General features: G+C 46.8%; 1 protein-coding gene across 3 annotated transcripts in view; it reads right to left on the minus strand.

The window, feature by feature from the left end:
• Positions 1-728: 728 nt before the first annotated feature.
• The window catches only part of RAD51B (RAD51 paralog B), a 467,347-nt gene continuing 447,687 nt past the window's right edge, over positions 729-20,388 (minus strand). For all 3 annotated transcript variants that reach the window (XM_054826023.1, XM_054826024.1, XM_054826025.1), the window contains exons 12-13: positions 1,613-1,782; positions 729-822 (exon numbers count right to left, since the gene is read on the minus strand). In XM_054826023.1, coding sequence (XP_054681998.1) covers positions 1,658-1,782 — 125 coding nt within the window. In that variant the 3' untranslated portion in view covers positions 729-822; positions 1,613-1,657. The remainder of the gene's footprint in view (positions 823-1,612; positions 1,783-20,388) is intronic.

Below are 20,388 nucleotides of genomic sequence, written 5' to 3' on the forward strand. Positions count from 1 at the left end.
GGTGTGGATGAGTTTATCTTGGTTGGGAATCCATGGAAACCCCTACATTGTAAAAGGTTGCCCAATGCATCTATATAAGCATGATGCATATTTATAGTGTAATGATCCCTATGGTTCATTAAATACCATCACAAGGACTTTGGGAAAGCAGCCAGATAGCCTGCTCCTCCAAGCTATATTAAGAAAGGCCAAACTGTTACAACAAAATATTTTAAAGTTTATTTGTGCTGAGGTATTTTTTTGTTGTTTTGTTGGTTTTTGGTTTGGCTTTTTTTTCACTAGCCTTGAACTATTTAGCATGTTCTCTAAGGGATTATTGTTTCATGTCCCTTCTTAGCATTTGAGATCTGAAGAGTGCCATGAAATAGTCTCTGCAGGCAGCAGCCAGTTAACCCTTTTGTGGTTCCACTGGGGACCTGCACCTCTGGAGCACTTCCTCCCTTCCCAGGCACCAGAACATTGCAGGCAGTAGCAGATTTCAAACATAGATCTGTGCTGAAAAACAATTCTGTACAAACACATCCGGCAAGGTCCCACAAAATTTAAGAGGATGAAATCAACAGCAGGCAACCCAAATTTAATTAAAGTGCATAGAGATTAACTCTGGCAAACAGTACACCTGAATTTAAAAAAAAAAGCAAGTTTTATGAATATACAAAATGCTATGTATGGCTTACAGTGTGTTAGCAAAGTTAGGGCTGATACAGTATACAGCCAAAAAAAAAACCCAACAAACAACAAAAACCCAAAAACCTTCTGGTGCTCAAGAAAGAAAAGATTCTGCAGTTCATTACATGGCTTGTCTGTGTCGGTGCTGCAGGGCTAGAAGAAATAAAAAGTAATAAAATCTGACTTTGTCTCTAATACCAGCAGATCCAAAGTTAAATATGCAAAGGCGCAGTTCTGTTTTTAAGATAGTCCCATTTTTCCACAGCCTTTTCTCAGAGAAAAACCCCACACTTTCAGATTTTACAGTTCCATTTTCAGTGGCATTTTATTTCAGAAATGTTTTCAGCAACTACAGTATATTTGGGGAGGCTTGTGCAGTGCTAACAGCAGAGGTGGAAAAGAGCTAGTTAGTCACCTAACGCTTCCCCAGGCCAGTAACACCCTGCGCCCTGCATTGCCTTTCCTTGCTCAACATGGGACACAGCACGTCCCACGGGAGTGACGGGGACCACGAACCCGCCCGCCTGCCCCATCTGCCCGCAAGTCACCCGCTGTGGTCAGGGGCTCGGCAGGCGTCGGTGTGGGATGGGGATCCCCAATGGTGTGCTGATGTTTCTTGTGTTTGCCCGGGAAATAAAGCTCCTGGGCTCCCTGTCTGGCTCCTCGGGGGAGTATTTGCTGCTTTCTGGGGAGGTGCTCTCTGCATGAGGGTGTGTGGGATTTGCTGAGCGAGATGGGGAACAGACCAGTGCCGGAGGCCGACTCAGCAGCCGCACCGCAGCAGGGCATCCCCGGCGGCCAGGCTTCCCCTTTCCCGCCTGCCCGGTAGCAGCACAGGGAATGAGCGGGGCCCTGTCACAGCTGCCTTACTGGAGCGCAGGCCAAGAGATGCCCGGTCGGTTTGGATAAACCACCAAGATGCAAGATTTTTTTAAAAACTTACCCAGTTTGGCTAAATCTTTATGGATTAGCGAGACGGGCTGGAGAACTACCAGAAGTTGCTGCCCGTCATCATGTCTGGTGCTTCCTGCTGAGGCCAGGAACGCCAGCCGCCTGCCCTGCTTGCGGGAATTTCAGCAGTTTCACTTCCATGCCCAGCCCAGGGCAAAGTGCCTGTAAGCAGCAAGAACAAAAAGTAACGGTTTAAAAAAAAAAAAAAAAAAAAGGCCTGTCACAAGTATTTCATAATTCAGAAAAGATTTACCAGCAGAGGCTAAGGCCGACTGAAAAATGGACAGGCTCTGACCAGGATTTGGTGTGAAAGGAACCTGTAGCTTGTCGTTCCTGGGTATGGTCAGTAAAGGTGGACTCCAGGAGGATGCCAAGGGTTGAAGGGGACAGGAGGACTGCTCGTGTTTCATTACCAACCCCGGAGGGGCCAGCCCCTCTCCTCGTATGGGAGCCCTGCCTCTGCGGCAGATTTGCAAACCTGTCCGACCTCGCTTCCTGAGCACCCCTTTACTGTCTCCCACAGCCCTGCCTCATGAGGGTCACAGCTTTGGGCCTGCTGCTGCCACCCTCCCACAAGCCCTGTGGTGCCCAGGGACAGCAGTGCGGGGCGTAGCCTGGGGCACGTGCATCGTGCGAGGCTGCGTGTGTGGACCTGCCTCTCTGGAGCCACCAGCATCCAACACACCGGTCCCAACCATGTGAGAGAGCCGGACGCGAGGCAGGGGCAGCCACGTTTTGACTTTGATCCCATTGGTGTTTTTCTGTATCGGGCCTGACTGCTGGCAGCCCTTTCCCATCCATACAAACCCCATACCTACACAAAGTCTTATTAAGAAAGGATTGGTCTGAATGTTGACACATGTTTTGGGGGAGGGAAATCTTCTTTTAGCTGAACTCCTTCATCCACCTCTAGTGCCTCCTCTGCCACAAAGAAAGGGCCGTTCTCATTCACTTCTTTCACTGCAGTTAATTAGTAAGTCCGAGCCAGCCCGTTCTTGGGAGCTGGTAGTTCCCTTAATCTCTCTGTTGCTAGGGCATACCGACATGCTCCACTGGTACCAGTTCCAGCGTGATGTGGGGGATTGTGGAAAGAAAGGGGAAAGGCCTGATCAAACAGAGTCTGATTTTAAAAAAAAAAAAGAAAAGAAAAAGAAAAGAAGCTCTTTTTGATGAGGCTGAGAAGTTCACAATGGAGGAAAGCACAGGGTGAATGATAAGGCCTAAAGGAGCTCATTAAATTGAGGCAAGCTGAGCAGAGTTATCTTATTTCACTCCCTTTCTCCTGCCACCCCCGTGATGGAAAACGCTTTTATCACGGGGGGGGGGGGGGCAGGATCACTTCCTTGCTAAATGTTTGATAAAAATAAATGTATAATTGTTTTCCTGAGAGTTTTTGTAAATCAAGCCTTTAAACATTTGTAAAGCAAGCTGGAGCCTCAGCGAAGGGTGCTGCTTGACAGAAGCGTAGGCTGCAGGTGAGAGAGGTCCCTGTTTCCTCCCCTCTGCTCATCCAGCCTCCTGAGAAACAGCGAGCTAAAAAGTTAAGTAGGACACATGGACCTCAGGGATGGTAGAGGTCAAATCTGAAAGCAGTGTGTCTTACTTCATTTGATTTGCACCAGCCTTTAGAAAACCAGAGCAAGAGTGCGATTCAAAAAGATTCATGCATTTAAACACAGTGCTGCCTAGCAAAAATCTCACACAGTTCTTCCCTTGGGATCTCTGGCAAGTGCCTTTCCTCTGACTGCAGCCCGCATTTGCTGCCTCAGGAGAACAGGGATCCCACCAGAGCATGTCTCAGTGAGCACAGGTATCTTGAAGAGCTGGAAAACGCAAGAGGCTGCAGGCTGATAGGGGAGCTTCTTAGAAGGTCCGTGTTCAGCAGAAGAAACCAGGGTAGGGCTTAATCCCTTGCTGGCAACAAGGACAGTGGCACTGTGTGGTAATTGACAGTGCATTCTTTTCTTTAATCTGAATATTAAGCCAGCTTGCTTATCAGAGCTGTACTTTAAGAATCCGCATGAATGATGGATCACAAAACAGAAGCAAGTACCTGCCCTATGCATCCTCTTGCTCATGAGAGTCACGAGACGAGCACTCACTTTGATGTGATGCTGCTCTTCTTGTGAAGACAGAAAGGGGCGGCACCACCGTGGTCCTGCCGGCCAGCACAGCTCTGGGCACTGGGGAGTGGGCAGTGATGGCAAACAACACATTTTCTCTCCAAAACTCTGCCAGCCTTAGCTAGAAAATTTCCACAGATACTTGGTGGTTTCACTTGATCCTTTCCTCTGTGGGCCCTAAAGGGGGCTGGTTTTTTTGGAAAGCCACCTCATAGTTCTTATTAAAAAGCAATCCATTATTGTAAATAATTATGTTAACCTCCCTCACCTGGAGGTCCTTCTCCCCACCTTAATACTTCCCTCTGGCCAAGAATTACCCTCTTGCTGTACAGGTGAGGCACATGGACTGCTCACTTCTACTGTAAGGGATAAAGTTAGCTATTTCCAAACATAAGGTCAGCCTTTAAATGTGCAAATACGTTTTTTATTAATCTCTCCTTCTACTTCTAGTAGTTTCCCCTCCCGTCCACCTATAGGAGCACACAGGGACCCTCGCTGCATGGAGAGTGCCGGATTTTCCACATGGCAGCTCAGCTTGAGTACAGCTTTACTGTTTTAATCTCTTTCAGGTATCATCCCATCCTTCTGCAGGCTGTTGTAAGACAATTCTTTTTTTTGCCGAGGGATTCCCTCTGAAGAGGGATCAGGTGTTTGGCATCTAGCGCATCCCCCACTGTCATTTCTCCATCCTTCAGTCTTTGTATCGTAGCTTTTGCCAGCAGGACTGTAGCCAAAGGTTTGATGAGACATGGTGGCATGGGGGGTGGCACAGTTGTCCCTTACTTTGCCTGGATGAGCCATGCTAGCAAACAGGCTGGTTTTGCTGATATAATCTGAATTGGTAAATGCCTTCCTCACATAAACATAGCTTTAGATAGCGGGACGTACTGGTAGGGAGAAATGTTGTTTGCTAGGGACCTTTTATTAATGTTGATCCTCATATATTCATGCATGTATGGGCACATAAAACTTGTCTGTTGTTTTGGGGGGTTAGTGCCCACCTTCCTCTCTCTGCCAGCTTGACAACACACCTCTCTCCCTTCTTTCAAAGCATGTGTTTTTTCCCTTGTTTCGTGACAAGTAGTCTCTGATGAGTCCTTATAGAAACTGGAAATGCCTCTGTCATGCTTTCTTGCTTTTCAGATGTGATACATAATGTGCCTTTGTGCATCAGACTCTTTACACATGGGTCACTCATGATTTATGGGTACTGATATGGGGAAGATGTAAGACAAGACAAGACCAGATCCAATGGCTGAAAGCACAACAAATTCAGACCAGAAGGCATGTTAAGAGTGGCTGAACAGGGGGATGGATACTTTGCTGTTGGTGCAGTTTGCCCAGGCTGAGGAGGAGAGCTAATTTTTCTACCATGGAAAATTGTCATGCTAAGGTTGGATAACAACTCTGTTAGAGGAGACCAACACAGCCATTATGGTTTGCTCTTTCTAGTGTTAACCTCTAACAATCAATAAATACTGTGTAAGTTTCCATGTACCACAGTTAATCAGCAAGGGTGTTCTGTTATGTTACTTGCTTTATGATCTAGATCACTGCTTTGGTTTAACAGCAGTTAGCAGTAGTGAACATGGTCTAGGGCCTAGGAGGTGCCTGGGGTCACAGGATTAACTAAAACCCATGCAAGGCTGTCCTCTCCTCTCTGACAACTGGCTGACACTGCAAACCGCACAGGAACCCTAAAACAAAAGCAGCTAAATGGGAAGGAAGGCGACTCAAAGCGAGGCAAGGGGCCAGCTTTCTCTGTGTTTTCCTTTGAGTCTCCACTTTTGGAAGTCCCTGCTTGCATGGCCTTACTATCAAGTGATGCTTTAGCTGTTCATTTATGGTGAATCATAACTAAAGGGAACCAAAGCGCTATCTGAAATTCACTTCCTCTTGGGCAACAGAAAGCCTGTCTGAACTCCTTCCCCTTTTGGCTGCTTATGCTGCTCTTTTGAAAGAGCACCATTATAGCAGTATAACACTGCTGTATTTACAGCATTGCTGTTACGGCTACAGCTTCCTCAAGCAGCGAGTTTTTGAGTATCTTTACTGATGAGAAGAACATGTGCCGATGGAAGGCAAGCTAGAGTTTCTGTGCAGGCAGGAGTTTAGCATGATTACGTTACTAGTGAATTCTGAGTTTTCCATACGTATGAAGACAAAAGCGTGTTCCCTGCTCCATCAGCCTAGTCTGTTCTGCCTTCCCACTCAGAAGGCCAGCTGAGAGGGAAGCCAGCAAAAAGAAGTACCCAAATGAGAAAAGATGTTTTTCTAACAAGTAGTTGAGATGAATGTGAAGAATACTTCTGGCTGTAAACATTTCTAGCATTTCTAGCATTTTGGGGCTACGTAAAATTCAGATTTGGAGATAGAAGATTTTGTGATTCGCACTCACCACTTGCAGTAAGGACAGGAGGTTAAACAAAAACTGACCAACAGAGACTGAATGTTACCAGGTGGAGCCCAACAGTCGGTAAGAAGTGGAAACTAAGGTCAGGCTTCTGATCTTTCCCAGACCAAGATAAACCTGTGGTGATTCCAGTAAAGCCACTTACTTGTTAATTAAAGGCATGTAATTTTGGACCTTGGGCAAGTGAGAAGTTTTAATGATGCAGAAAGCACCTTGGAGAGACCAGCAACGAGCATCAGCTATCCAAAAACCAGAGAGTTCATAGGAGGTGTAACAGTAGATCAACTCGGAGAAATCATCAGCTCTTCTTTGATCTCAGCCTCAGGGGAAAAAAGCATGCAGAAGCTAGGCTAGATATGCGAGGACAAAATCACAACGTTCAAGCGGCAAAATAGGATCCAATTAGCAGGAGACTTTAAAGTAACAAGTAGTTTTTTCGTCACCACTGTAGCAGGAAGAGGAAGACACAGGCGACTGAAGATGTGCTCTCCAGTGGGGAAGAAAGGCTCTGGACAGGTCATGGCTGGAGTCTTAGGGTGTTTCGTACCTTTTTTGTATTTGTTATCACTTCAGACAAACATTGCAATCAATGTCAATGGCAGAGGAGGATGAGATCACAAAACTAGAACAAAGACTAGATCAGAAGATCCTTCAGATAGTGTTCAAGTCAGCCAGGCCAGATGGATTTCATCCCAGGGCAATTGCTCCAGCTGGTTATTTAACCGCGGAAGCTGTAAGCGTAACCTTGCGTAGCTTCTGGGATGTTATGGAGCCCAGAGATCGCACTTGGAAGGCTGGAAAAGTGCAGACGTAGTTCCTGTCTTTAAAAGGGAAAAAAGGAGGAGCCAGGGACTACAGATTGTTCAGTTTAATTTCAATTCCCGGAAAAATACTGGAACAAACAATCAAACTTCGGTAAGCACCTAAAACAAAACAAAGAGATGAATAATGGCCAGCATAGGTTTGCCAAAAACAAGTTGTGTAAAACGGGTCAAATTTCCTTTCATGACAGAGTAAAAAAACCTCGTTGATAAGGGAGAAGCAATAATAGTCCTGTATTTTGACGGCGGTGAGGCTTTTGTCACAGTGTAATGTGACACTCCTCAGCAAATTCAGGGAACCTGTGGTAGATGGAGCTGGTCTAGGGTGATGCAATATCGATTGGAAAACCGCACAGAGAGAATAGTTATTAGTTATACTTTAAAAAGGGAAAGGTGGATCAAGAAGGGTTGCTTGGGACTGTCTACTGGATCAGTCTGATTTAAGGGGATTATGAACAGCTCAGACGGTGGAATAGAGAATATCACATTCTTGGCTACCACAAAGCTGGAAGGGGACTATGGGTCTACTGAAATAGAAAGCTACGACTGAAAAGTATTTAGACAAATGGTCTTAAAAATAGGATTAATTTCAGTAAGGATAGTTCTCAGTCTCTATACATGGGCATCACCAGGAATAATTAATTCTGTTTACATAGAGTGGTGAATTTTTGCCCAAGTAACAACTCTGCATAAAAAGATCTGACAGATGTTCCAGGTCAAAATCCAACTATGAGCTAATTGCAGATGCAAAAAAGGGCAAATGCCCTAGCAGGATGTGTGCATAGGCATGTACCCTACGAATAATCCTGCTCAGTTCGCTGTGAGGCTGCAGGTGGAGTGCGATGTCCAGCCATGGGTGCTGTGCTCAAGACAAGGTCCAGAGGACAGCTGGGCGATAATCAGAAATCTCGAAAACCAGAGCTAGGGGGGAAGAATAAAAAAAAAAAAGGCTTTCTTTAGTCTAGAGAATACTGAGGGAGATAGGGTTACCACTGTCAAATATGTGAAATGTGGCTGGGAAGAAAAGGGGAATAAATTGTATCTGTGATGGATAAGACAAGTAATGAGGTTAAATTACAGGAAAGGAGACTGAGGCTGAGTGTTAGAAGAAGACAAGCAGTAAGGATAACGACACACAGAAGTATCTGAGGAGGGTGTGGAATCACCATCCTGTGTTTAAGAAGAAGTTAGACAAGCATTTGCCAAGAGTGATGTAAGTATAACGATCCTGCCTTGGGACATGAGTCTGGACTAAGTGATCTTCTGAGATCCCTTCCAGCCGTATAAATCTCTGATTCTCTCCTGGCTGCTGGAGGAAGTGAGGCTGATGTTGTGGAGCATTGCAAGTGCTCCACGTTTGTGGTTTGTCATGCTCTCATTTGTGAGTGAGAGCCAGGAGCAGGTCTGCAGAAGCTCTATGCGCTGCTTTCTGGTTGGGAGGAAAAAGGTTGCAGTGGCAGGTGAAGTCACCAAAGACTGAGACATCCTTGGATTATGAGAATATAGTCTTGCGTGGTTTATCTCACATTTAAATGTCTCTGGTCCTTACTTGGTGATGATACGTGACACTAACCTTGAAAGCGTTGATCAGTATAAAACAGTCTGTTATGCTGAAACTCTGTCACTCTGACCATTCCTAGGATCGCACGCTAATCGCAGCCTCCTGTAGAGCCAGGCAGAGCTGGCTGTCCTGCTCTATATAATTCAAGACTGCTTGCTTCCATTTTGGTGGGAACCAGAGGCCAGTTCAGCCTACAGCCCTGGCACCGGTGACACAGGCTGGCACTAGCAGCACTAAAGCGGCCGCAGTCTCCGTCAGATGCTGGGGAATAGCGATGTGAGCAATTGTTTTTATCTGGAGTCCCCATGGGCCAGCAGGGACAGAGCTTGCTAAAGATTATTTTCTGCAAACCCTTCCAGAAGTTTGTGTTTCTCTAGGAATTCAATGGAAGATAAGTGGAAAAAGGTACAAGCAGGAAGGACAGAAATATATATTTTTTTTTTCAGTTTCTAAAGACAGCTTTTACAAACATGGGTATATAAATAGAAAAAAAAAAAAAGAAGGCTTATTTTAAAGAGGTGGCTAACCCAATGTCCCTTGAAAAAAATAGCAGAGAGCAAACAGTGAAGTCCTTTAACTCTGTGTCATAATTTATAGCAGGTTTCCAATTGTGAAATCTCTCAGCGATGTGGGACAGATGTTATGGTGAGGAAAATAAAACAGACAAGGGGCTGGGAAATGCAGAGAAGATGAAATGACACCGTGTTGTAATCCTTATGGGAAATCTCTATACGGCTTTCCAAAATACTGTGCGGGTGAGCAATTAGGAAGCTAGACGAGCTATATAAACAGAGCCACTAGAGGTCTGTAACCGTTCCCATGCAGTTTCCACAGTGAGCGTCAGTCTCAAGGGCAGCTTTGGGGAGGGGACTGTTCCTGCCCACCATCTTCTAAATGATCCCTTTAATATTCTGTACAGAGCTATTTGTGTAAGAAATGAACACGAACGGAGGTTTTCCAGTGCTTGTTCCTGTTCCTATGGCAGTAGATCAAAGGCAATAACAATACAGAGTTAATTAATTCAGAAGAAGGAATTCCCACTTGCAGCGGTCTTAACCCAGCAGTGGAGGGAAGGTGTCAATCATAAGGGCAAAGGTGCCGAAATTGGCATGGATTTGTGGGTCGCGTTTTTCTTCCCCACTAAGGAGTTCAAGGACGGGGGGGAGTTAAACAGTAAATGTCACCTGAGCTTCAGAAAAAGTAGGGGTTTATATATAACTAACAGATTATAGGTGTGCATGAACCATCCAGTTGCAAGAAACCTGCACAAAACCTGGGCCTACGGTCTTGTAAGAAGAAACCTTTCCGAGGGACCTGTATTTCCCCATCCAGGTCAAGTTTGGAGAACATCCCTCTCAGCCTTACTCTGAGCACCCATCCCCACATCAAAGACCAGCGGCGTCCTCAAAGGCAGGAAAACCTGCCAAAGGGAAAATTGGGGAGGATCTCATCTCCACCTGCAGCCTTCCAACTTTGTAAATCACAGGAGCAGAGGGGACGAAACGATTGGGGAAAAACCAAGAATTATTCAGTATTACACAGAGGCATGCAGGCACAAATCCTTGGCCAGAGGTAACGACAAATAAATGAAGAAAGGCCTTTTGGGAGGCAGAGCAAGGGGTTGGCCACCAGGGCACCTGGGCTTTTTAGAATGCCTTAAAGACCAGAAGGAAAGGAAAGAAAAGAAGGTTTGTGATTGCACTTGAGGTAGAAGTTACCATGATAGTAATCAGATGCAAATCTAGAATGGGAGATCTTAAAGAGGCCAGAAGAGAATGAAAAAGTGGAAAGAATGACTACTTGCCCATCAAAAATATATTATCCCTGAGTGGGAACAGTATAGGAGAAAGGACCACACATGAAGCAAAATATTATGGAATTCTGCTGATGTTAAATGAATTAATTTCCTCAGATAATGTCTTCAAAAGGACATTTTTTCTCAAACAAATGTTCTAAAATAATGTTTCACTCATATCAGTGGCAAAGCTCCTGCTGACTTCTCCTTAAACAACTGCAGAATATTAAAGGTGAAGTCAGTTTAAGACTCTGTTATCCTTTTGCCCTGTATGCCCTTAGTTTCCTTTTCCTTTGCAGCTCACCTAACCTGGCCTGCATTTCTTTCTCAACGTGGGGAAGTGACCCACATGATCCTTTGTGTGATTTCTGCAAGCGTGCTCCCAACAGACAACACTGAGACAACAGAGCTCTGCTGAAGCTGCTTTTATAGCGAATATGTTGAACCCTGTGGCCAGTATGTAGTTTGGTGTAAGGTGCCAAATACTTCCAGGGTTGAATCTGACTACCTGAAATTGCAATGAAGACATTTTTGCCTTGGGCAAAACAAGGACACGGGGCTCATACCCGACTAAGGCAAGCTGACAATTTGTCTACTACTCTGTAAAATAGGCATTAATTAGAAAAATCAGATAGAAAACAGACTCACTTAGCTCTGATGGCCTTGTCTGCTGCAGGTATCTTAATCGTATTTGCAGAAATCCACTGATTTAGAAATTGTTTCCTACCTGCAGCCTGTCTCATCTTTGAACTCCAGCTGACACCATCCCAATGGCACAAAACTTTAAGGCGCTGACATACGAGAAGGGATCTTTACATTACAACATCTTACAGCCAATCTTGTGGGTTTTAGCTGGAATCATGCATGTGCTTCCCAGCACTGCACGTGGTAAACGTTTTTGCCTACACAGAGACCTCTGTGTGTCCATTCATTCAGACACACCATCTGTGCCCACACTGGGGCTCATGCCAACCCACGTGCGTGTGCATGTGGTTTCTCATCATATATGTTTTAACCGAAAAAGGAAGGTGAGGAAGAATGGGCCTTTTCATTTCTAGGAAGGCCCTGAACCATCATGTTGTATATAGATCTGGAAAAAGGAAGTGCTGCCATTTGGAGGAGAGCTTAGGGGCTCTGAAGAGGATGGCCCCTTCCTGCTGGCATAATTTAATTTCTCTATTTACTGGATATTGCCCCATTAAACCACTTGCAGCATGGCCAAGGACAGGCTATATAAGGCCTAATTGCACTCCCTTATGAAACTCAGTAGAAAAAACCTTGACACCTTCAGACTTGGGGTTTTTTGGGGGTTTATCACATATCATATGTTCTCATGTTTCCTCAGAGTTACATTTTTCATGGCCTTTTGCAAGAGTTCAGTCCCTTTGCTAAGACATTACAAGAGCTTTCTCATGCCGTACTGGGTCAGACCCCAGAACTGGTTGGTCTGATCTTCCCTAAAGCGCTTCCTTGGGCTGCAGGGGTTGGCAGAAGACTTGCCAAAGTCCCAGCTCCTACTAGAGCCAGCCTGGCACACACAGCCAGTGTGCGTGAGACAGCAGCACAAAAGCCGCCATCAGGTAGGACCCGTCTGCTGTAACAGAGGGATTGGGGTAAGTCTCAGCCCTGAGGCACTTCCAGAAGGAGGTGAGGTGATGCCTGCTGGTGACATTGCTTTTGAGATAGGAGATCTTAAAACTCGTTATTAAAAAAACATTATTTTGGGTATCTTATAGCCAGCAGGTTCTTTTGGCACAGATGCCCCTCATCGTTGCACTTCAGACGTTATCGGAGTTTGCCAGTACAGTTCTAGGGAGAGTCTTCGGGCTATTTGCTTCATAGCTGAACCTTTGAGCCAAAATACTTACCGTAACTTGAGCTTTACAGGTTTTGCATATAATTAAGAAAGCAAGCTGCAGCCTGCCCTCTTCCCCCCTCCTTTCTTGAGGGTGGCTAAAGTACTGAAAATATGACACATGCACACTGCCTTTTAGCTGGCTTCACAAAACCAGATCTACAATAGTGTAATTTTTATGTTAGTAACACACGTGAAAAGAATGTGTGAAGCCTAGGAAATTATGCAAAGACTCACACTACTTCTGTGTTTAATGATACTGAGATACAAGGCTGGCACACCACACTGTAGTGGTGTGCAAGCTTCTGGCTTTCTGAGCCAGCCTTGAAGAAGGTGGCTGAGGAGTGGTTGTCTCCTGTGTGCCATTTGTCTTGTCAGGAATGTGCTAAAAACAAATTGCTGTATACTCGTAGTGACGGCTGGAGTTGGCCCAGTCCCCATGTGAGTGAGATTGAGGCATTCTGCTTTTTGTGGTACCTGATAAGGTGGAACTGTCTGTTATGGATGGCTTGGATTTTTCTCAGGGACATCATTGGAAAGGGCAGGCTGATACCTACAACTTCCATACCTTAAAAGATCAGGAATTCCTTTGTTTTACCTTAAATTTGAGTTTTCTGGGGAGGAAAAAGGTCCTGATATAGTTTTATTTTTAATGCATAAGTGCAGCGTTCCAAGAATTATTTTGACTTAGAATATCTTTTCTTGAAATCAGTGCTTTTCCTCTACCCTTACCATCCTCCTTTGCAACCCCAGAAAATACTGGATGGTACGTTCCTGAAGGCTGCTCTAAGTAATCACCCAGCAATGGCCAGCTTCTTACCTCAGCTGTGTTAATGAACCTCTTTAAACCAGTGCAATGCAGTAGGTGCTTATGTGAGCAATATCCAGCCATGTGTCTGTGCTCCAGATACTGGGTTGGTTGTGAAGCAGGCAAGTCTCCAAAGCTGGGATAGCATTCCTGTTACCCCTTTCCCATGCCAGCTGTGTCAAGGAGCCATTACAAGAAGTGGTAATCAGGTGCTTGAGGAGAGATTTCGCTCCCTCCTTTCCCTCGCCATGCTCCGGACATCTCTCCCAAATGAGGAAAAGGTGGTTAGAGTAATAGGTCATCTTGGTGCTTCTGTAAACTTCCATTTTCTTTACCAATCTTACTGTAGCTTGCTAGGCTGATTCCCATGTCCTGGTTCACCGGGGTTATGGCTAAGTGTACAAAACAAAGGCGGAGAAGTGAGTGGCTGCATCACAAAAGCATATTCTGTTGACTGGACATTTTGTTTCGTAAGGCTGATGACACAATCTGAATCATACTGTTCCTCCCACACAGAAATCCCCTTCTGCTATAGTTATGCCTTGCATACCTAATAGCTTAATAATCAGCATAAAGCAACTTCTCTGCAAAGCTGGGAAAACCATATATCCTGAGTGGCAGAGAGTGGCCAAATGCCATCCCCTCCAGCTTTGGCCCCATACTGATGTCCTGGATATTGACACCGTGATAATCGTTATGAGAACTGTCAGTGGAAAATGATTGGATGCAAAAAGTGCAGTTACCTCTCCCTTAGACAGCCAAGAATAACTGGAGTGTCCTGTTAATATTTTGGTTGCTCCACACGCTTTCATACAAACCTTGCTGGAAGAGTGGCAGCAGCATAACAAAAGCAGAAGAGGTTGTGGGATCATTCAAGCCCACTTGCGGCTCCTTATGGGCTCATTTGATCAGAAGGTCTGGAGATGAAACCATCTCCATCTCTGCTGTGGCTCACGGCTGACGTTCATGTCTATCTCAGCAGGTGAGTGAAGGCTTTCTGAAGCAGCCCAGGCGCTTGCAGGCTCAGTGTCCTCATGCCCCCGCAGTGGGTTTGAGGCATACAAAACAAACACCGTTTTGCTTACTGCCTGATGGAGCCTTTCCAGTGTTGGCACATCATGGTCACGTGTGAAACCCAGCCGTGGGTCACCACTTTGGGCAAATGGGTGGAAGGGAGCAGGACAGCGTGAGCTGAGAAGTTGGTGGCATCTGATGGGCAGGTGGCCAGGAGCTGCCAGCCACTTTATCCAGCAACTCGTATGGTTGTCTTGCAGTATGCAGCAGAGGTTTCGGGTGCTGACCAGCTGTGCAATATGGGATAAAGAGGAAAATTTTGGCAGCGTATGGGAGACATTCAGGCTGTGAAGAGGTGTGAACAGCTGTCTCAGGAAGATCTTTTGTGTGCAAGCTACTATAATGGGAAACTGCCACCTGTTCTCTTGGGTGCCTGGGAATACAGGGGCTGTGAGTCCCGTAGTTCAAGCTTACAGGTTTAAATCGCTGAATTCAGTGCATTTTCATAGGGCAAGTCTAGCTCAGGAACTTCCAGGATGGTTTAACTGTGCCCAAAACACTCCTGCAGAACAGGAGGAGTATTTCCAGCAGCTCCTTGAAGGCAGGTAAAGAAGTGAGGTTGGTGTGGCCATAGCCTCAGGTACTGACCGTGCTGGGGCTGAGCAGGGACTGGTGGGAAGGGTGGCTGGTGGGAAGGGTGGCTGGTGGGGACACCAGACACATCTGTCCGGGCTCTGCAAATCTGCCTTCCCCCGCCCCCAGCACCGTCTCTGCACCCGCATTGCCACCCCAGCCCGCTGTCCCCAAGCCCCACTGCTAGCCCGTCCTCGTCCCACCATGAGAGCACCCGTCTGGCACCCACTTCCCCCGTGCCCACCGGTCCCAGCAGCGGCTGCCAGCCAGCCGCATCATTTATTTTGGAGACCCGCGCTAATCCCCTCCGCCCTCGCGCCCCTTCGTTTATGGTATTGCAGCCGCTTCCAGCTTGCGATAGCGGGGTGGCCGCCGGGTGACCCTGGATTAATGTAAATATTTTGCTTTCGCTGGAAGGAAATGTGACATACATTTGGGGTGGAAGTTATCCAGAGGCTGCGGGCTCGGGAGCCAAACCGCTGGGAAGCCCCTGCCGTGGTGGTCTCAAAGTACCGGTGCTGTCAAACATGTTGGATTTACCCCTCACCGTGCCCCGGTAGGGGGGGGTCAAACCAGTTTGCCTCTTGGTAACAGAGTGAGTGCAGTTGGGGGTCAGTGTGGGTGCCCCACGCGCACCCCAGCAGCCAGGAGCGAGGGCGCCCACAATCCCCAGGCCCGGCCTGGCTCGCCTGCCCGGGCACACCTCCTCACGGGCAGCTGAGCACTAGCATGAAAGCAGGTCATGGTGGAGAGAGAGATGAACACAGGTGCCTTCCAAACTTGTGTGCGAGTTAGGAGCAAAGACGCCATCAGAAAAAAAAATCACTACGTGATTGTTGTTGTTTCTGAAACCACGCGACTGCGTGAGCAGCCATGGGTAAGGTGGCTGTTCCTGGCCGCCTGCTCACGGCCCTCGCCTTGCGCCGCGGACAGGCCAGTTTAAAGCCTGGATGGGCTGGAAAGGCTGGCCTCCAGGCGAGGGGTGCTTGTTCTTGGTGACACTTGCAGTCACCTGCCTCAGTCTGCCTGGCTGCAGCGTGTGCTGAAAAAGCAATGGAAATAAGATCCTTAAAGGCATACTATACGAAGTAGCTAGTGTTGCATTTTACATCTGATAAATAGTAATTAACGGTATTTCAAAGTACAAAAGGTGCTGGGATCTCATGCATTGGTTGGCGAGAAATATATCTGTCTCCCAGATTTAACCATAATCTTGCTGAATTATGCATCTGACTTGGCATGGCTGGCTACCCCGGAGTGGTGTCTGCTCGTTTGGCATTCCTCCCCCGCGTACCGAGGTGCCAACTCCCCGCAGTAGAGCCCAGCAGCCTCCCCGGGGACTCAAAGAGCCAGATTATCCAGAACAGACAAGCTGCACCAAGTCGAAGGTTTGTTTTTGGTAAGTATCCAGAAATTAAGGCACTAACTTGTTGAGGTTTTAGGCCATGCCTAGGCCCTGTCCTGATAAACTGCTCTGAGCTTAATTATCAACCTTTGTTTCTCCAGACAGTCAAATTTGTTATGGAGAAAATGCATGTGTGTTGGATTCACTTGTGAAAGGCTCGACAGTAGATAATTTAAAATCAAATTACAGTGACACAGTCTGCCGTTAAACCAAAACCAGAAGGTTCCCTTTCACAGGGCAATGCTCCTCATGCACTAAAATAAAAGCTGAACCAACTGCACAGTAATGCTCAGCCAGTCCACAAAACTGGAGGGAGGCACATTGACTTTTTAGGAAGATCCCCAGTGAATGTTAAACAAACCCTGATGTTCCTAGTGCCGCTGCCCGGAATCAGCGCTTCGCTCCCTGGTACGTGTGGAGGCATTTAAACAGCTCTTGCGGCAGCCGCTGACACCATCGTACTGAATCCTGTCTGGGACATCTTAGAAATGAGTCATGGAGAGGGGAATTAACCTGTTACTTAGAGCACGCTGCCAGTGTGCTAAGCTAAAAAGCAGCAGAGGAGGAAGGCAAAGAAATAAAAATTTACAGAATTGGAAATTTTCATCAGGTTAAGATGTGTTTTATTCTTTTTTTTTAAAATTAAAATACGCACTTATATATACATTCATATACACACATATATACATATATATACATGCACACCTTCTACAGAAAAAAACAGAAGGCTGTTGCAATCAAAGCATGTGTCACACAATCCTAAGCAGGACATTGTGTTCGTAGTAGAACATAATGTAGGAAAAAAGATTAGGTGGGAGATTTCAAAAACCCCACCCCCAAGCTGGTGCTGTGGTGGCTGCAATCCCTCCCTGCTACTACTAATGTCTACAGCTGATTCAGAGAAAGGAGAAACGGCTGTGATGGGAGTTGTCGTGTTACGTCCGTCCGAGGTCCTCACAATTCACAACCTTGCAGGTTGCCCAACACCGAGCATTATTCCTTACGTTTTGACTTTGTTCAAACTTGCGCAACTACATTTTGCCAAATTAAACCACTCCTACATTCCTGACATTTTTACTGTTAACCTCTCAACCTGCTGTAGCTATTTCTGATGTGGTGGTATCTCAGAATACCGTTTCTGTTTGATATTCAGAGTTGCGCTGTCGTGCTGAGCAGCGAGGCCGTGGAAAGCATGTCTGTGGGAAGCCACGGGGTCCCACACCTTACCGGGGGTCAGGCTGCTCTTACAGGTCTATATTCAGGCTTATAACTGGAAATGATGCTGAAGCTCTTGCTTCAGGACTCCGGTTGACCTCCTAACTCTTTGCAATCAGCACCAGCACCAAGTTGGCCACCGCCAGTGCCCTGCGAGGCCCTTCCATGCTTGTCTGAAGCACCTCACACAGGAGAGTTACGGCGACAGATTTCTTGCACCGGCAGCCTTCGGGTGCACTGCGCTACGGCAGCGCTGGCGCTGGTGCTGCTGCGTCTCCCCAGAGCAGCCAGAGGGAAGGGGTCCTGGCGTCACAGCGCTGAGAGGTGGTCAGCGCCGGGCCAGCAAGGTACAAGACCGTGAACTCACTGCCGCTACGGATATGAAATGCTGGGAAAGGGCGAAGGCGCTCGCAGCCATTACAGACAGGCTCAGTTCCCCGCCCGGATGATGACAGACCTGTCTCCCATCACAGACTCTCTGTTTAACAACAGATTAACCAAAGTCTTTCAAGCTTTTCTTGTGCTGAAAGGACATTGCCCAAAGCAGCTGAAAGGACAGCCCATGTATCCAATACTAGCAGCTCTTTTTGATCTGCTTTTCCTTTGACATTGTCTGGCACACCCTTCCCCCCCCCCCCCGCTGTAAATTCACTCCTTTTTAATGCAGTTGGTTCAGATTTGGGAGGAGGGTAAAGTGCCAGCCACCTAAAAGGCCAGCCAGAAGAGTTGCCATCTAAAAGACCAGCTGGAGGAGAGGTGATTTTAACTGGCAAAAAAAGGTGTTGAGACTAGTTTGATTATTTTGGGTGATGGTGGGGGTGGTGTTGGCACAAAGAGCTCTGGACTCAGTAGAAACAGCTAATTCAGCCAAGTACCAAAACCGGTGCCAGCTCTAGATAAACTTTGCTGCTCTTCTTGCAGTTTTCATCCAGACTTGTCCCAGTCAGCACCAGGAACTGCCGCTGGGTGCATCTCATAAATAAGAACAGGCTAGGAGAGACTTGTGATACGTTTCCTGTGTCTTTGCTTCGAACAAAGATGTCTCTCACGCCCAGAGTCCAACTTCACTGGGACGGTTCAAAAACTCAGCTTGGTGTTTATACTGTCCTAAATGAGAGCTGGGGCAGCCATCAACCTGAGCAGCAGGAGGAAACGTCCCCTGTGATCACAAGTGTTCATGTCTGGGGTTTTGGCTCTAAGAATTATAGATATGGGGGTGGGGGTTCTGCGAATTGCGGCTCTGGATGCAGCTTTCAGTGGTCAGAGCCAGCTCTGTATAAATAGCTGTGATGAAGCACGTGCTTAACTTTCTAAGCACAAAGCTCTCCCATACAAAGATTCGTATTTCAAGAAGAGGAGAAAGAGAGATACATGCGGCATGTGCTTCTGAGCTAGAAAACATGAAAAAGTTATGCACAAGAAGGAAGCACAGCACATTTGCTGAGAGGTAGCTGGGAGGGCTCTCTCCTTTCAATCTATCAACAGAAGAGATGCTTGAAGATTGCACCCATCCTGAAACCCTCATTTTCTTTAGCAGAATAATAAGCAAATAGGTTTTAGCCTGTTGCCTGCAGGGAAATGGTTTTGTAATGGAAGGAGCACCCTGCACTAAATCAACAAACAAGAGAATGGCTGTGTTTGTTTTTCCACGTACTGGAGGTGAAGGTGCAACCACGCTGGGGTTTCTTGCACATCCTCTTCACTTGACACAGGGCAGGGGACAGGCACAGGCACACGCAGAGCTGCGTATCTACGTGGGGGGAGTCTGTAACTGGAACAACAAAAGCTTTGGTCTGTGCCTTCCCCCCACGCCTGCCGTGCCCTCCGTGTCAGCTGAGTGGGAGACGCGGGACTCTGGGCACGCCTGGCGCTCTCCCCCCGGGCTGTACTTTCATGAATGCTCTAAGCCGGCACTTGCCACCCCAGGGAGCTGCCTTGGTGTCTCACTGCCCCCGGCTACTTGCTTCCACCCCTCAGCTCTTGTGCAATCACATTGAAGTGCATCGGTGAGTGCAGCTGGACTACAACCAACCAACTGCAAAAGGGAAGCTTTTTTTTAAATCCAGCTCTGTTCCCCAGTCCAGTTCACTCTCTTGCACTGGGAGTGAGCCTCATGTGCTTCTTTTGGCAGCGATGCTGGCTTACGCAGACAAGGTATTCATGGCCCTCTGACCTGGAGGTGGTGGGGGGGGGGATGCTGGCCCCAGGGCATCCCTGTGTGGGTGACAGAGAGGAGAGCAGCGAGTCCAGCTGAATTAATCAAACAGAAGCTGTGATGCTGGTGGATGTATCCAGTTTACATGGATTTATATACTCATAGAAATGCACTTTAATACAGCTAATTTCACAATAGGGTGGATATTTTTGCTTATTGATTACAAATACAGAACTACCAGTATAATTTTTGTCCATGCTACATAGGCTTTGTTGGTATGTCTGAAGGAGTGTGCCCGGCACAGGCACAACTTCAGCGCTGATTTGGAAAACGAGAGTTAGCTAGCCAGACAGAGGTATTTTTTCCTCCCTTCAGTTGCATTCCAGAGACAGTCAGTTATTTGGAAGTATCTTGTGTACTTAGTGCAAAGGCAAAGGCAGGAGTGAGTCTATGTATTAATCCTCTGTTATACAGAAGTATTCCCCTTATCCATATATTCCTAGCATTTGAACCATTAGCTCAAAACCAGGCCTACGACAGGAATGAATGCTTTAAGAGAGCCTCTGCTACAGATAGCTAGCCCTCTCCATGTCTGGGACACCTGATGCACAGTTGTATGCCCATATGGGCTTATGTTTTTCATATATATTTCCTGTTGGCCCTCTTTGCTCCTAGCAGATAGAGAGCGAGGTATTTGTGTGTGCATCTGTGTGTGTTTGTGTATGTGTCAGGACAGGTACTCCTGTGCCTATACAAGTACTTGTAGACACATGCAGATATGTATGTGCCCATACAGACCCACGTTACTAGTCACGTTTACATCTGTCTATATACATGCCTATCCTGCCATGCAATCAACATATACACAAATTTGCTGCAAGAAGCCAATTGTGTTTTTTTCTCTCCTGAATTGCCAAATGCTGGAAGCCGCAGGCTAGCCTTTGTGGTTACCCTGATTCCCAGGTTTCTT

The sequence above is a fragment of the Grus americana genome, chromosome 5, assembly GCF_028858705.1.
Source record: "Grus americana isolate bGruAme1 chromosome 5, bGruAme1.mat, whole genome shotgun sequence".
In the NCBI taxonomy this organism is placed as follows: Eukaryota; Metazoa; Chordata; class Aves; order Gruiformes; family Gruidae; genus Grus; species Grus americana.